Here is an 18,657-nt window from a genome sequence, read left to right as displayed (position 1 = left end):
CTTAAAATCCACAGAAAATGATCTACCAAAGGATGAACACGAAATATTGAAAGCTCAGGTTCTTTAGATATAACTGAAACAAGTAAAAAAATTACAGGGGAACTCTAGGGTGAATCTAAAAAACTCAGGACTGAGTCATGCCCCATCACAGAAATGGAATAATTGAACAGAACTCTAATCCCAAATTCTTGAACTGAGTATGTTATTTCTCATTGCAGAGGGAAAAAATACCATCAGCATTGCTCTAGTCAAATATGCAAATGAGTGATTATATTCCTTCTAGGTAAATTATCTCTTGTGTTTCTGTTTGGGAAGACAAGGTAGGTAGACAGCACTCTTCTCTTGCAGCACTGCTCTCTACCAGTCCAGACTTGCTCCTCACTCCAAGTCAGTTCACGCCAGTCAGGGGTGAAGAGATGCCTTAGGGGAGACCTAACAAATCTAGCAAGTTTTGGGAAGTACTTTAGGAGTCTTCCTGTTTAAAAGCACAGGAAAAACAGGAGATTGTAATAATGTGAAAACCATGGAATGCCACACGAATTATGTCAGTCCCTGGGATTTATTTTGTTTGTTATGCAGGTAAGCAAGGGAGAAAAAACAGAGCATTGACTCTGGGTATGGAGCAGGCCCTGTGAGCACAGCACTTTTGTCTGGGGGAGCAAAGGGAACACTACATTTAGTTCACCACCAAGGTGAAAAAATTACAGAGCTGCCTATGCCCTCCTGTGCCACAGCTACATGAAGAACCACTGGGGTTGCTGGAGCTCTGTACTTCTGTTATCCTTCACTTGCATTCAGGAACTGATTTATTACTAAGGCTATAGAGGAGGAAGAGAGGAAAAGCTAAACATTTTGTGTGCTTTGCATCTGGCAAGACATAAAACACTCTGATTTCAAGCATGAGACAGGTCACTGACAGTGACAGACATGGCTGGAAACATCTCAGTTCAGCAGCAGTAACTCATCATCTGAGCTGAGTGTAATTGTCACCAGGTGTCAAGTCCCATTGTCTCCGGCTGTGGGGCTCCAGGCTCCCAAGGAAATTATCACATGAAATTCTCCTATACAATGTGGTTTTTGCATTTGCTGGGATGAACTGACACCAAAGCAAATCCCCTCTGCATTCCTTTTGACACTTAATATCTCTATCAAATCCTCCTGAGTCTCACAGAAAGCAGAGAATAAAGACAACAAGTTTCTCCTCTCAGTGGCCGAAACTTGATCACTTTTATTTTAAAGGGCTGAGAAATGCAGTAACTCGCATTACAACGATTTCTTTGGAGGAAGACCTTGGAAGGTATTAATGTCCTGTGCCCTGCTCAGGAAGAATAATGCCTGCCCTCCATCTAGGCTAGAAAGCAGAAAATGATCCTTGTCTCCAGTGTAATGAAGAAGATAAAGCAATGAATACAAAATATCAAGAGCTGCACTTTCTGTATCTGATCCATAATGGGTCCTGTGCTGGTACACAGAGGAGATTAACATAAGAAGAACCTGAGCTATCTTTAATTTTTAACAGCTCATGTGCATGTATGAGGCCACATTGATCACCTAAAAACAGTCAGATGGTCATCAAAGGATAAAATGAAATTACCTATGTCTACCTCTTGAAGAGTTATTAAAATGCTTACTATCAAATTGTGATTTCAAGCACATTTCAGCTTTTCAACAGTTTTCCAGCTTTAACTATCACTGCTACATTAGCAATCTATATAGTCTGGGAACTTATGTCTCAATCTTTTCCACTAAGCTTTAGTAGAATTTGCCTCCAAATAACATTAGGTGCTTACAGAGCATTTTAAAACAATGGCACCACAATACTTGGGGGAAAAAAATATGCTCATTTGAAAGATCTGCACTAGCCTACCAATCTATTACTTTGAGTAAATCTAGTGATTTGTCAAGGAAGAAAACTAACAGTAAAGGAAAACTTCTCTTTTACCAAGTTTTCTTATGCAATTGTGTAACAAGAGCAGGGATGCACTCTATCAACACTTCCGACATTTCTATAGTAGAAGACTTCTTCAGGAAAGCAGAAAAACGTATCCTAACAGCTCACTAAGTCAAAAATTGTATCTGCATTAATTAAACTAAAGAGAAAATGTGGGTTTATGTTAGTGGTGGGGAGAGGGAAAGGAGAGGAATAACCCACCTTGTAGAAAACCCTATCCTAATTAGATTAATTTAGTATTTTCCAACAGCTGCAGAGAGAAGAGAATCAAGATACCTTAAAACTCATATATCAATTTACAGCCAAGAAAACAAAAATACCCAGATCAAAAACTTATTAAATTCTTTGAATAATTCATTGCCCTGACTATGCTTTATCATATACTAAGCATTCACTCTGCATCAGATGGAGACTTGGTAAAAGTTTGGTGGAATAACACGGAATCATAGAGTCGTTCAGGCTGGGAAAGAACTGAAGGAATACCAGCTGGGACCAGGTAGAAGCTGGATGTAACTTCATTCCCCTCCACTCTCTGGGCCCAGCTGTCCAGCCAGTTTTATCCCCAGTGAACAGTGCTCCCATCCAGGCCATGATCAGTCAGTTTCTCCAGGAGAATTTTGTGGGAAATGGTGTCAAAGGCTTCAGTAAAGTCCAGGTAGACAACACCCAGAGCCTTTCCCTCACCCCCTGTGTGGGTCACTCAGTGACAGAAGAAGCCCAGGCTGGTCAAGCAGGACCTGCCTTTCACAAACCCATGCTGGCTGGGTCTGATCCCCTGGTTGTCCTGCACATGCCGTGTGATGGCACTCAAGATGATCTGCTCCATCAGCTTCCCCAGCCATGAGCTCTGACTGACAGGTCTGTAGTTCCCCACATCCTCCTTGTGGCCCTTCTTGTGGATGGGCATCACATAACTTCCACTCAGCTGAGTCCCCCCAGTTAGCCAGGACTGCTGCTAAATGATGGAAAGTGGCTTGGAGAGCACTTTGCCAGCTCCCTCAGAATCCTTGGGTGGATCCCATCCAGCCTGAAGAACTTGTGTGTGTCTAAGGGGTGTAGCAGGTCACTGACCATTTCTCCTTGGATTATGGAAGCTTCATTCTGCTTCTTATTCCTATCTTCCAACTCAACGGCTGGGAGCCTGCAGAATTAGTCTTGCTACTAAAGACTGAGGCAAAGAAGGCATTAATTATTTCAGTCTTTTTACTGTTTCCAGCAAAGGATGGAAATTCTCCTTAACTCTCTTTTTGTTGCTGATGTATTTATAGAAAGGTGGTTTTTTTTTGTTTTTTTGCCTTTTACAGCAGTAACCAGATTGAGTTCTTGCTGGGATTTAGACCTTCTCATTTTCTCCATCCATAACCTCACATGAATTAAGTGGTTTTGTTTTCCTTCCACTGAACTGCAGAAACCTGTAGCCTGTAGGAGACATCTGCTGCAGTCCCACACTCAGAGCAAGCCCTATTAGAGCAGGCTGCTCAATGCTGTGTTTGTTGGGTTTTGAACCTTTTGAATCTCTAAAGATGGAGAATTTATAACCTCTCTGGATCCTTTTTCCACTGTTTGATCATGGTGATGGCAAAACCTTTTTCCTTTATATCTAATAGCACTGTCCCACACGGCAACTTGTGTGAAATCTCTCACCTTGGCACTGAGCACCTTGAGAAGAGTCCCCATCTGTTTTTTTTCCCCACTAGGTAGTTGCACCCACCCTTTGATAGCTGTCAACAGCATTAAGATCTTTCTTTGGATAAACCTATTTTCTCAGCTTTTTCTCATACATCACATCATACAGTCCCTCAACTGATCTTGCTCCATTCGGTCAATGTTTTCTTTGTACTGGTGAGCCCACAGCTGGGCGCAACACTTCCAACAGGAGCCAAATACAGGAAAAAAATCCTTTCCATCAACCTGTTGGTTGAAAACACTTCTGCACATACAGCACAGTGTGCAGTTGGCCTCCTTTGGCACATAGGCACCCTGCTGATTTTGATAGTTGAAGAGGTTTTTTTAAGCAGAGTGAAGAGAGTTACTTTTAATCCTTTCCCTATAGAAGCCTGACATTCTTAAGAGATTTTTTAGCACCCGCTTCCTAAATCTAATATAACAATATGGTTTTCCCAGTCCCACGTGAGTCTGTTGGCAGACACAGTTATTCTACAATCAGAAAACAGTCAGGGCCCCAATAATATGTGAATCATAAAATAAATGCAAGCCATTTCTGTAATCACTTTCTGATGTTGAGACATATATTTATTCTCCTAGAGTTCTTTTCCTTTGTTGTACTTGAAAGTAAAAAAAAGGAAAAAAGATTAGCCTTTGTGCCTATTGACCTCTAATGCCCTGTTAAACCAGTGGGAGTTTCAGATGTGAGTGAGTCCTAGGGTCTAGTCAGAGTACCACTCTACTTGTCTGCTTCAATCTAAAGAGTGTGATTCATATGATTCATATCAGAATATTTTAGAAAATCTAAAATGATCAGTACAAGAATCACTTAACCTGTTCCCTACAGACTTCAGACACATAACATCAGATTCAAATTTGATGTAAGTGAAAAAAATACAGGTTACATTGGACAGAAATTATTTTAGAATACTTGGATCAAGTTCTCTGTGTCCACTACTGCTAGGATTCCCACCGTTTGTTTCTTTTTCCCTGCTAAGTACTTCCATATTACTACTGTTTTCTGGAGAAGTTGTTTCTGCCTTTGCAACATCTTGATCAGATCGTGCTTTTCTTCAGAAGTAGCTTACATAGCATATATTAAATAATGATGAAGAGAGCATAAAAAATTATAAAGCTAGATTTTGATACTTTTTTCTTGTGTTAAAGATCATAAAAATCTGATGTTGAATCATACTGCAGAAAAACCACATTCAATAGAAGTATTGCAATTTAGATCCAATAAAATATATAGCAGTGGTGTTTTTTGTCTCAAAATTAAGATCAATACATTGTATCTCTTGCATGTAATGTCTACAGTAAAAAGAAAAATACACAGAAAGTGAAGAGGATTCATGGATTCATGGATTACTATAACATTTCTGTCAATTGCAAACAATTAAACAAATATTTATGAAAGCCATAAATTGTAAAAATCAGAGTTGATTGCAGATTAGATTGCAACAGAGGAAAATGAATGCTGCCAAATTTGTCCTACCTGTTCCAAGAAACAAGACGTGGTATCTCCCATCAGCAGCATTCACTCGATCCACAGCAATCTTGGTATACTTGTAATCAGCTCCTATCCGGATGATTAATGGCCTCTTGTGTATGGGGTAAATGGGATTAAACATCAAAGGGTGATTCCTAATGAAGGTCACAACATCATCTGGAAACTCTTTGGTTGTCCGCACATTGGGTGTGAAGGCTCCTCCCGGACACTGCAAGGAACATGCACAGTAATGATGAACAGTACTTACCATCTTTCAGAGAGTTTTCATCTCCAGATCATTTACAAGTATGGACAGATAGCTGACAAAGGAAATTCCCAAAAAAACCGCTTCAGACTTGGGCCAAAACTTACTATATTACAGTAAGGGGAATGAAGTGTTGAATAGCTATGCTTTGAACTCCCATCACTTCTGATAAAACAAACCAAACTGTATTTTTGCACTTTCAAAATTCAACTTGATGGCAAAGATCTGTACTTCTGAACCTATTTGTACATGTTTTATGCTTCTAAACTGCCTGTTGAAAAAAAAATAAAATCCAAGAGATTGGTACAGGAAGATACGAAACTTTTCCATCTACTTCTTTACAGAATTAGTACAGAGACAAAAGACAAAATCTGATACTTAATTTCAATTTGGCCAATATCCCTCTTGTTGTTTTGTTGATTATAAGATGATGAAAGGACCTGTGCCTCATCTTTATTTGAAAGAGAAACAATATGTAATTGATGGGGGAGTCCCATAACGACTTATTTATATCTGAAAAGGTTGTCTATACATTCCACAATGCCTTAGAAGCAACTAAGTCCATGGATACTTTGGATGCTTCTTTAAATATAATGAAGAACCATCCAAATAATCATCCCTGAGGCATTCTGGGCCTCATGAGAAAACAAAAACCATCTTAGAAAACTCAACTCTTTACTGAGTTTGAAACTAAAAGGAGACTGTGAAGAAATCGGAGCTATGTCAGTAACAAAGTTCTCGATGTACTTATGTTAATTTACTTGATTTTTTTTTCAGCTACCATTACCTCACTTCTTGTTGCTGCTCCTGAGCTTTCATTTTTTCCTCTTACCATATTTCTGAGCTGTAAGACTCTCCTCAGAGCACTGGAGATATTCTAAAGTGTTTCAACACAGTATTTTTTCCCAATTGGAAAATGATTTGTTCAATAAAAAGCACTTGATGGAAATTTGTTTATTTTGATGATGGCCATTCTTACATCTTGGATGGAATTTCTGGTCAAAACCACAGACACAAAATAGCCAGTAGCTTAGGGAGAAATTTACCTCACCTGACTTCTACTCTCTTAAAGTCAGGCATTTATTCTTAGGTTTCCTCTGTAGTCAGTAATTCAGACTGAACACCCTGCTTTTAGATGGCTAAAATTACACAATTGAATCATATTCTGAGAGACTTGGAATCTGTCTGGGGATATATGAGTCATGTGTCCAACCTACCTGATGAGATGCAAGGTTAGAATTTGGGTTTTCACCTCCCGGGGCATCCCCATAACCACAGGCAGGAGTGCCTGTTCTACCCTCACTGCTAAAATCTGTTCCATATTGTGCACCCAATAAACTATTAATTGGGCATACCAGGAAACAAGTAGAGAGGGGACTTCAGCCTAATCACAGGTTTTAGAGTCATCTTCCAGCTCAATTAGGAGTTAATTATTTATACAAAGCAGAACAGCTCTGGTAGGAACTCTTCAAAAGAAATTGCTCTGGCATCAGTTCCCTCCAGGAAGAAGAACCAGAACTCAGCTCAGACATGGGTTGTTTCTCTCATCTGACATCCTTGCTGATTTATTTTTCTGGGCTCATATTTATCCTAAGGATTTTGTTTTGGCTCTCATTAGAAATGATGCTCTATGTTAATGCTTTAAGATTGCTCACAAAGTTGAATTCTTATTATCTTGCTTGCTCTATCCTCTCCAGCATATTCATCCACATTCCAGAAAATGTATGGAACTATCTGTTAAGATTAGCAATAAATGCTTAAAAAAGAACTGCATTCATCATTAGCAAGATTACTCTACTTGGTAGTGCTCTGCCAGACCTCAGTTCCTTTCAAGAGGGATTCTGTTTCACAAACAGTTCAACTTAAACTTTCCTGTCTCACATAGCTCAATTAGAAGTCTTTCTCTGATACTTTCAACTCTTCCATTATTGACTCGGAGTAGTAAGACTTTTGTCTGTGACTTCTTGCAAAATGTCTGTGTTATGATTCACAGCAGCATGACCCTAAAAAGTTACATTAAATCATTGTTCCGAGCAAAGCCTTAACAAACATCTTTAATCAATTAATGTTTTTGCTAAACCAATGACAAGCAGAACATAATACTGCAGAAACATACAACTCTCCCTTTCCTGGAAAGATTGAATGGGCATCCTTCACAGCTCTTTCAAGAACTTGTCTACACAATTTTATATTTACATTGATTATTAGAATTCTTTAATTTACAGCATATTCTCCAATATGCTGTAGGTACAAAAACTATTTCTGTAAACTCTGAAAAATGGAAACTACCCTCAAACATCACTGAGTTCAGCAGCAAAGCTGCGTATTTCTTTTTCCATAAGTAAGTTTTGCTTGTGGAGAAATAAGAAACCACTGGTATTTAGCGAAGGCCAGCCAAACACTGCCGAGTTGATCATGGCCAAAAGAACGTATTGCTTCATTTAATCCTACTGAAGCTACACCAAAGCCTTTCCATTGTTTATCCAGTGTACTGCAACATGATGAACTTTCACTTCTACCCAGAGGTTTAGTATGAATATCTCTTTAGGCAACTGCAAAGTAGGATTTTCCATGTCATATAAAAAGGCACCCTGTCTAGCCCAGCATCCCAAAAGTTTCAAAAAAAGTACATTCCAGAGAAAAGAAGATCAAGCCCCACAGACTACAAACTTGGCTAATCATTTTAACTCTTTGAGCACCAATTCTGAGCAGCGAAAAATCCCCATGTCCTGATTTTCGCAAATCCTTTGATGTAAGTGAAAAATAAACTTTGTGGCACACACTGAAAAGTGGATTTTTTTTGGGCAGTGAAATAAAAGCAAAGCCCAAGAAATTCATCTTAGAAAATATAACTTAGGGATACTGTGTTGTGGCTGAATCATGAGGAAGCACAAAAGCCAGTGATCCAAAAAAAAGCAATGGTCATCTAAAGGAATCTCTATGAGCTATAATCTAAGAATTTGTCTTCAAATTCAGAGCTCATCGGCATATCTGGAAAGTGTACATAATTTCTGTCACCATGCTAAATCCAAATCTGATTTTTTGACCCATTTCTGTTGTGTTGCCCAATCTCTTTAGGCCCATCTGGAATACCTCAGAAGCCTCCATGAGGTGAACCAGAAAAACATGGCACTGGTTGAGGAAACACATACAAACAAAACACTCTGAAGCAGCAAGAAACTTTGAAATGTGACTAATCACAAGAGTGTGAAACTTTCTGTTTAAATGGGTCTTTTTTCTAAAGCCTCAGTGCACTCTTGAGATTAGAGCTGTATAATTAATTGCAAGATAAGACTAATGCTAGCATTAGACCTTAGTGGAATGTCAGGTATTGATTAGTTAATTCTAGAGATCTGGGAACGTAAAGTCCTGACTCTTACAGCCAGCAACAACTGCACTAAAATGTCATGAAGAGTTGTGTGAACAGGCATACTATTCCATGTATCTGAGCTGTTCCATGCACGAGAGAGAAAGACAGAAAAAGAACAAGATTTTGCAGCATAAAGACAAATCAGACTGAAATAGTGATATGGTTAAAGGTTCTCACAGGGACTGGCAAAATTAAAATAAAATTTAATTTCCTGTGATGAATGGAAAAGCACCGAAGTGTTAATCTAAAAAAAATATAACTATATAATATAAATTATGATTCTCTGCATATTTATTTTGTTCTGATACTTGAGAAATTGTAAGACTTCATAGAAGTCAACACATACCCACACTACCATACTTCATTTAGCAAATATGGATTTAGAGATTAGATATGGATTCTAGAGAAAGTTCATGCATTTTCCATTAAAGCTCGAAATATCAGATGTTATATTTCTGATAAATATAAATTAAGAATAGTTAAAATAAGTAAGTAAATAAATAAAGAAAAAAGTGCATTAACAGCAATTTGTATACGTCATGAAGTTGGAAAGTAAGAAGAAACAACAGTTTTGTTTAAAATATTTAATGAGATACTTTTACACAACTTGGAAACAGCTAGCTCTAATTGTGCACAGAATTTATTGGAAGATTACCCTTGATACAGTGAAAGAAATTCCTGAAAGCAAGGTGTATAAAAAGCATACTTACGAGGAAGACAATGGTGAACTGAATGGCAAGAAAATGCTTTTATTTCTAGGTCTCTCTTCTAAGATTCAGAACCTGGCTTGGTATAACTTAGTCAAGTGACAAGTCCCAGAAACCTTGTTCTCTAAATCCCCTACTACATCTCCTAAGCATCTGAGTAGATGTGCAAGACTCTGGAGAACTAAAGAAAATTCATACAGACAAAAGACAGACTTACAGACATTTGGATCCAGGCTGTGGAACACACTAACAATGCTGTCTTTGCATGCTTGTTTGTTTAGCTACATTTTGCTCAAATGTACCCACAAAATGGAAATGTGCATGCAAACGAGGGAAATATCACTTAATGAACTAATTCTTATTACCTTTGAAATGGAAAGAGAATGAACAACTAACATTTTACATGACTTTCAATTCTTTCTAGAAGACTTCCAGACACTACCTGATTTGCAGTTGGATTTACAGGCAACCGAAAAGCAAATAAAATCGTCCTGAATTGTAACTGTCACAGCCACACACAGACTTTTCTCCTGGAATAAATAGCATTTATTTATGCATTAAACAAAGACAAGCAGTTGGCAAGACTGAATAAACATCTTTGTACTTACAGTGCCAGGTCGTGGGTATGGAATTCTGCCCTGATATGGAATCAGCTGGTGGTTTGGGCCCTCCTTGTGTGCAAATGGTCCATTGAACACAGTCTGGATGTCAGACAGATGATACACACACACGGCTGAGCCTTTAAATATGGAGCTGGAAGACAAGAGAAAGTTAGCATTGCAGTCTACCAACTTTTTTTACAGCTTTTCCATAATTTTGCATGGTCCAATGATGAGAGATACTGCTAACATAATATTTATTATTACATTTTATACAGTTTATTGCTTTTATATGGATTTAAAATATTTTAAATCAACTCATCTAGCTGACCAATATTCACCACTACTTCCTTAGACTCAGCACCTTTCTGAACAGTGAACTGAAAAAAGAGAGAGCCAGGCACTACCCTACTGGTGCAATAAGAAGATTTCCTAATGCTAAATATTGAAGAAATATAATCTGGCTCCAGTTAAATCAATGGCAAAAAATATTGCTGACTTCAGTGAGGCAGGAGTTTTATAAACTTTGTATTGCCAAGCTCAGCACAGGTTTCCAGAACTCCTACCAGTATATTAACCACAAAATCTCCATGAGCCTCTTAAAATACATGGCTGAAACATTAATCAAAACATCCAGAGCAATTACAATTGTTTGGATTATTATAATCAGTTTCCAGCTTTTTTTTTTTGCAAAAACTGGGGACAAGATGTGGCTGTAAAGGAATTACTCCTATACAGTTCTCAAATCCACCCTTAAAACTGGTCTTATGAAGACCCAAGTTTGAAGCTTCCTGAGGGGAACCCAGGGATTCACCTATGAAAAGGCAATGTTCTTCCCACTGCTCTAGATTCAGCCACAGCTCCAGGCTGCACAAACCCTGAATGGTCTCCATCACCTCGTGATGATGAAGGGCACTAGGGGAAATATTTCCAGACTGATATTAAGACTGACCACAGTGATTAAACTCGCTCATTTTTCCTCTCACTGCATGCAAGGTTTGTGGTATTTATTTTTAAAAAATGGAAACTCCAGACAGTCTAAAATCTGCCTAGTGTTAACTGCAGGATGAAGATAATCCAAGTAACTGTTTTCAATTGAAAAACACTCCAGAAAAAAGCCTGTAAAACATTACACATAGTGTCTAAACAATAAAAGTGAAATCCCCATTGCTCTTAGCTCTTAGCAATATATGGATTAGCAGAATGAACCTTTTCAATGGATTATGGTATGTGTGGAAATTTTACTAGGTATTAATAGATTTTGAGAAATGCATTTAGTCTTTCCAGATGTTTTATGTTAGATTTACACCATATTATGACACTAAAATAATTTAGCTCAGCACTACTCTGTTTCCTTCTGCATGATTTAGATAAAAATACTAGTAGTTATTACTTCCTGTGATGTTTCTCTCTTGGTACTGTTATAAGTTGGAAGTCTACAGAGATGAAGATACAGGAAGTATTAGGGAGTAAAAATCCTTATAGTTTCTGTATTTAACTGGGTAACATTCATTTTGTTCAACTAGAGTTGAACAAAAATAAAGCAAGAATAGACCAATGCATGTGTAAAAACTTCAGTAGAGAGAGCAAATAGCTTGAGAGCCAGGAAAAAATGAAGGTTTCTCTTTTTTGTCACCTTATATGTTGCTGTGATTCAAACCTTACTTTCACTGACAAGTAGCAGAATTAGGTAGAAATATTTCCAGTTCAGTCATGTTGCACCCTCAACCTAATGATAAGTGTAGCTTTACTACTAAATGTAAACTCATCCTTTTCTCTTTTTGTGATGTAAGAATTATAGACAGCACCTAAGTTTACAACTTATGTAATGGTTTTTTTTCCCCAATTAAATATCATAGAATCATATTCCCCTCTCATATTTACACATTTGAGTAAGCAGACCCCTATATCCCACTGAAAAAAGTTTTGGAGGAAAAAAAACCAGAAAGGATTTTTTTGCTAAAAATTGTCATTAGAAGAATTATTAATAATAAATTACATAATTTTCTAATTTGATCAAATAAATGAAAATTTTAAAAAAATCCCTGAGAAGACTTCTTTCAACATAAGAAATAACAGCTAAATAATAAAGGGTAGCATATCAGAAATCAGGAGGTCGTAACAATTTTACTCTGAGTTAACACTATGCAGTGAGGACAAGAGGAAAAAAAAAATAAAGGTGGAGGTGAAAGAATCTGTTGGTCCACCTGTCAGTCTATATTTGTGGAGAGTTTCAGCATAGTGAGCCATATCTAGTGCTTCCACCACCTTGGGAGCTCAGTAAACGCTTTCTAAACCAGGCAGTAAGTGAATGCAACTGACTGGAAACAGGGAGCTGCAAGGAGGTGACCAAATGCCACGCAGGCTTATCCTTTTGTAGCCAACTGAAGGCAATATGTTTATTTGCCATCTCTGTGATCATCAGCCAGCTGAGAGGCTGGAAATGATTTGTATGAATTCATGTAAGATATCCTGGTTTGATCCTTCAGGGTGCTGGATGTTCTTCAGGAGGTGTTAAGTACTCTCAGATGCCACATGAGTTCACTGCATTGAAGTCATTTAGCTTTCCACTGCTGAGCAGTGACAAGTGGCCCTCCACGGAAATGTTTTCCCAGTGGCAGCTGACAGTACGTCAGGAAGCAGTTTGCTCCAAGAAGCACAGCTCTGACATAGATACCAACAGCAATGATACCGAGACTCCTGCATGCACATCACGGGCACAGCAGACAAAATTGCCCGGCACAGCCTCATCCACAAAATACCAGTTTCAGTTTTCATACAGAAAATTTGGCAGTTCAGGTAATTTTTTTCAAATCTCCATGTTTACCTTGATGTTGTAAAAATTCCATACACGAGTGTTGTTCTGGGGTTATCTGTCTCTAGGAGAAACACATCCTCTGCAAGAAAGAGAAAGAAAAATATTTTGAATAGTAAGAAAAACTTTATTTTCCAGCTTAATTGATGATTTTATTCCTTCTAAACTCAAAAGTAGTTTTATCACAGACTTGAATGGGAAAAAGGAGACTTAACCACATGAAAAGATCATATAGGCATAAATCTAGCATTTGAACATTCAGAAACAAATTTGGAAATTAACTCCATGCCCTCTAGCCTTATGGAGGCAGAAGGCAAATACATTCAGGATCTATGTCACACATTTTTCTCAGCTGTATCTTGTTTCAGCAGGTTGTTAAGCAGTAGGAAAACATTAAAGTTGCAGTAGGTTAAAGACAAAGAGTTCCCATAGATGGACGTAATCAAAACCAGGGAAATTAGGTGTTTTATTGTCCAGAATGGAGTGGAGTGCCCTCACTAGAGCATTTTCAACATGATATGAATGTCAGACAGCTTTGCAGTAAAGACTGTGAGAGATGTAAAACTCCTGCCTCCTGTTGTGTAGGGATCTATTGACTGCACTGTGCAAAACTGTACCTACTCACTGAAATGAATTTACCCCTATTACCTCTGATCTGCTGATTTTTTTTTTACACTTCAGTGAAAACTAATCTCTGACAGTATCTCCTTACAAATGTTTTTAATAACTATAATCATGCTACCACTTAAACTTAATTTACAACTCAAAAAAGACTGAACTGTGTGAGCTTTTTATCACAGAATATGCTCTTTAGCTTTCCATTAATTTATGTGGCTCTTTCATTTAACCCGCTGAATTTTTTAAATATTCTTTTCAATATGTCAAAAGCAAAAGACTTCACCATGCAGAACTGGAAGTGTTATATTCTCCTGAATTATACATGAACACAGAAGCATGTGTTTGCTCTCTCCCTGTTTTCTGAATTTCCAGCTGTGACTGTATTCTTCCTCTTTGCTAGGGAATTGTGCTGGGAAGCCATGCTGAGAGCATTGTCTCCTATTCACCATGGCCCTACATATCGTCATACAAGAAACTCAAAACAGTCATCCTACTGCTTTGTTGAAGAGGAGGGGGTTGGTAAATCACAGCTCTGAAAGATGAGCTGCTGTGGCAGTGCTGAGGCACTGCAAGAAAACCAGAAAACCAGTCCTCCAAGCACCTTGCACATTCCAAGCTAGAGGAAGTTAGGATCTGCTCCTAGGCCCAATCAAGTTCCATTGAAACCTTGAACTAAAGCAAGTACACCAAACAGTTGTAAACATATAAACCTAAGAAACCTCCAAACCTCATTTGCCATGGTGGGAATCAGGAATAATAATCAAGAAAAGAAAGCGAGAATAAAATGGAGAGAAGATCAGAACCAGATGCAGACCCAGTGCAAGACACATTAGCTGCTGATAATATTTATATGTATAGTAAAGCACATACCAAATCTTCAACTCCATTAATTTAGAACTATGATTTTGTGCATTTCAGCCACAGAAAACATAGAATTTGAAACTTTCTGGTAATATTGTTTGGCATTTAGGTATCAAGCTGTGCATTATTAATTCCTTAATGAAAAGAAACTTCTTGTGAATGCTGTATAGATTGTGCATTGAATATTTACAGTATTTCACATGTCGAAATAAAAATTTATATGACTGAATGATTCCAGAAAAATAATATTTATGGATCGTGCTATTATTGCTGGTGCCACTAACAGGATTGATTAGCATTATCTTGAATTACCAAATTGAGGACTCTACCCTGTGATAAAAAAAAATAGAAAAAATGCATTATGGAAAAGCTGTATGTTACATAGTGCTATAAGAAACAGTTTCAAAGGGATGTTAAAAACCCTCTATTGTAATCCAAGCTGGTAGCAAAACAGTAAGAGAGTCACTTAGATGTTTCCTTCCAAGTATTAGTTTTTACATCCATCATTGGTTTACATAGTCAAGATTAATTACCTTAATTACATTATAATTATGCAGAGACACTTATGAAAAATTTCTTGGTTTTGCTGTCATAAAATTTCTTGGTTTTGTTGTCATGGACTTCTAGTGCTATGATTTCACTCTTAACAACTTGACTAAGAAACTGAACGAAAATCAGTCATTAAATATGCACAAGGCATAGCATTTAGATGAAATTTTAAGGAATGTTTTTTGTGATACCTAATTCATCGAAGTACGTTTCTGTTCCATCTTCATCCATCACTGAGCACACAAGTCTTGCTTTCAAGAATGTTGTCCACTTGTTCACGAGACTGCGCTGACCACCTGTGTCATTCTGGAAAGGAATATTATTTTCAGAAAAGGAGAAATAAAACACAGCTAACATTTTACTGGGTTTTCTCACATTTTTCTCAGGTTAATTCATTATCTAGATAATTATCTGGTAAATTTAATATTACAAATAGATAGGCCTAAGCCAAATCCCCTCATCTAAGCATTCCATATGCAGAACAAACCAAGAACTAGTTTTCTGAGTGGACTTTCTCTGCTGGGCTAGCAGAGTAGGAGGGTTGGGCAGTAGATTTTGGGCATCAGCAGTTTATACTGTTATGACTAGAAGTGACTGTGGAGCTCTGCATCACTCACTGACCCCCAGGATAAAGTCCATGCTATCTCCAAAAGGTCTCATGGTTCTATGGAGGGATGTTTCTTCTAGTCCTGACAGCAGCATAGCTGCACCTGACCCAGTAAGCCACACTAGCACATGAGGTTGATGCACTAAACAGTATTCAGAAATGAAGGCTAGAGTGGGTCAAGCTAGTTATGCACTGCTGCAAGTCCTGCTAGCTTGGTCCAGAGATGGCTGGGTCACAGCTCACTCGTGGATCTTTCCCATTTTCCATGGTTCAGGGTGGGAACTGTAAGTGCCAAACCAGGTGATGCAGCCCTGAGGTGACAGATCCTGACCAGCTGTGCTGGTAAATGCCTTACGTAAGAGCAGTGTCCTCCAAACTGCATAACATGATGTCACCCGAGGAAAGAGAAAAACCAAAATGTAGAAGCTACTGAAATGGGGTTTCAACGAAGGTCTGTGCATGTTTCACTGATGCTGTTGGAGTTGGTAATCCAACATTTTGGGTGACTTATAAGAAGTCTTTTCAGGGGGTAATATATGTTGCCAGTCTTTAAGGTGTTAATACATGAATATGATGATATTGTATGCATACAAGTATACAAATATGTCTGGCTCAGATTTATTTTAATTGGCCTTGGGATTCTGCCACTGGCTTCAGTGTAAGTCTAAAAAGGCTTAGGCCTTTCAAAAATCATTTGGGCTTTATCATAACAGTAAAAAACCTAATACAGCTGTAATTGTGTGAATTGTCTTCTTGCAAAACACCCAAAATGCCTTTAGGCACTCCCACTAAAATACAGAGAATGGAGACTATAAAAAAGAACACATGCCTCAGCATATTGCCAGTGAAGGACAAACACCTTCACACTCAGGCACAACAATATATCAAAGCATCAGATTCTAAAGAAAACCCAAATTAAAGACAGGGAATACATAAACACTCACAATGAACTTCCTGAAGCCTTCCAAAAGAAGGAATGAATAGGCTACCAGCAATTGTGCATTTATAATTTTTGTCTCATTAAAAAAAAAATGATTTCACCACAGATATTAATAACAGCTTCAATAATTTTTCATCTACAGTTGATTACAGATACAAAAAAACTGAAAGAGAGACAATGAGGAGTGCTGTGAAAAAAAAAAATTAATTATTCCCCAGCAATAGCCACTGAATTTAAATTTCCTGTGCACAATTTTAAAGTTAGGCTCATGCATGCATCAATGCAAGCAAGCAGAAAGAACAGATGTCGTAAAAATGAAAACAGCATTTGAAAGTTAAATCCACCAATTTAAAAGCTTGATATTTCTGATGTGTTTTAACTATTTTGAGTGTGTATGTGTGAAAGCCTTCACTGCCTAAAGTTCATTTTTATTAAGAAAACAATGTCTTATTGTGTGTCTTATTTGTGCTAGGGACAGCAAGTTTGAAAACTCAACACTGGTAACTATTCTCAGTCAGAGAAATACACAAATCCCTGAACCTCTACATTTCCATAGTCTTACACATATAGTCAGATACATACAACCTGTTCAGACCCTAGCTGTGAGCTCAGTAACTGCTCTTCTTAATTACGAACAGTGACACAGAACCAGGAAATTTTGTCAAATCAAAGGCTTTTCAAACATTTAGTCTTTTAGATTATCATGTCACGCTAGCAGCTTATCCCAGCAACCTAGTAAACAAAATAGCTCTTACTGGGCATACTCTTGCAATCATTGAATGAATTTGCTTTGTGCTGCCGCTGTTGTCTGTGAGTCTTTCTTTGAAGAAGAAGTAGATTTTGGCATCATTGGGGTCAGTGCCATCTGGGATAACATGAGCATCCACAAAAATAGGCTCTGAAAGGAAAAAGTTTACCGAAAGGATGAAACCAAAAGATGTATCAGTATAAGCAACAAATGATTTGACATTTACTGACTGCTTCAAGGAAGTGCCGAATATACTAAATATCAACAGGTAAATGGCTCCTCGCTGGCAGCCATATGTGCTTGCATCCTCAAACTTTATTTCACAGCAAATTTTTAGAGGAGCAGTCCAGAAGCAATGGTATTAGATTACTGCAAAGACTCAAAGACTTTGAGGAAGAAGGAAGAATCAGTGTGTTTTCTGGGGCACCTAAGGAAAGTCTCATTGAGACAAAACATAAGCTGTAAGAGCTTAGGAATATAACAAATAAGGTTCACAAATAAGAGAGGAAAACAATTTGTATAACCCAGAAAAGAAAAGGAGGGTAGGCAAATGCTTGAGCAGCATTTGACTTCCTATCAGAGGCTGGCAAATATAATCAAATGTATGCGCAAAACACTACAAAGGAGAATTAGAGAGAGAACAAAATAATTTATAACCTCAACAGCAAACAAATAATGGACAGGCAGGAGCCCTCAGAATACCTCCTTTGACTGAAGGAAGGAGTGGCCCTTCTCCCTGTATGAAGGCTGTCTTTTCAATGATCGTGCAAGATTGCTTGTTGAGTTAAGTGCAGTACAAAGTCTGAAACAATCTGATACAAAGGGTGAATGTCTGACAGAAAACTCAATTTGAACTGCAGCATTTTTTCTGTTCACATAAGTCTATTCTCAATTAATATAACAAATGTCATGACTCTGGCTCTAAAAGAACATAGAGATAAATTGTACTTTCAAGTACCTGTTTTGAACAGGTAGATTTTCCAGAAATTAGGCATTTTAAAATTTTCTTTTTCTCTAATTCATTTTAGGATGCACATGTTAGGGTGCACAGGTAAGTGTAAGAATGTATAGCAAACAAAAAAGAAAAATTTAGGGAGCAGACGTAGTTTCCCTTTCATAGTAAAATGAATTTGTGAATGAAATTTTGTGATTTCATTGTAGTCACAGCCAGACAGGAATAAGAAGTCACCATAAAAAATATGAAGACAAAACCACAGTAACTTTACTTCAACATATCTAAAGGCTTTTTAAAACTGTATAAAGGTTTTACAGTGTCAGTTGCTCTATAACTTTTCACAGCTACCTCTGCTCAGAGGGTTGACTACCATTTTAATGTAAACTGGTTTCATTGGAAGGAGTCTTCTTAGCAATAAAGACAGGGAGAATTATCACAGTGATGTCAGTGAGTCAAAGAGTTATTTGATGCCATTCGGAAATGAGCTTTTCTGTGGTTAGATAACCAATTTCTCACCA

General features: G+C 37.7%; 1 protein-coding gene across 3 annotated transcripts in view; it reads right to left on the bottom strand.

The window, feature by feature from the left end:
• The window catches only part of SEMA3C (semaphorin 3C), a 118,114-nt gene that overhangs the window by 20,835 nt on the left and 78,622 nt on the right, over positions 1–18,657 (bottom strand). For all 3 annotated transcript variants that reach the window (XM_041405401.1, XM_041405402.1, XM_041405403.1), the window contains 5 exons: positions 17,192–17,334; positions 15,081–15,195; positions 12,874–12,943; positions 10,056–10,200; positions 5,112–5,334 (listed from right to left, as the gene is read on the bottom strand). In XM_041405401.1, coding sequence (XP_041261335.1) covers positions 5,112–5,334; positions 10,056–10,200; positions 12,874–12,943; positions 15,081–15,195; positions 17,192–17,334 — 696 coding nt within the window. The remainder of the gene's footprint in view (positions 1–5,111; positions 5,335–10,055; positions 10,201–12,873; positions 12,944–15,080; positions 15,196–17,191; positions 17,335–18,657) is intronic.

The sequence above is a fragment of the Onychostruthus taczanowskii genome, unplaced genomic scaffold, assembly GCF_017590055.1.
Source record: "Onychostruthus taczanowskii isolate IOZ18803 unplaced genomic scaffold, ASM1759005v1 scaffold23, whole genome shotgun sequence".
Classification (NCBI taxonomy): domain Eukaryota; kingdom Metazoa; phylum Chordata; class Aves; order Passeriformes; family Passeridae; genus Onychostruthus; species Onychostruthus taczanowskii.
The sequence above is the reverse complement of the archived record's forward strand: the minus strand, read 5'-3'. Positions and strand labels throughout refer to the sequence as shown.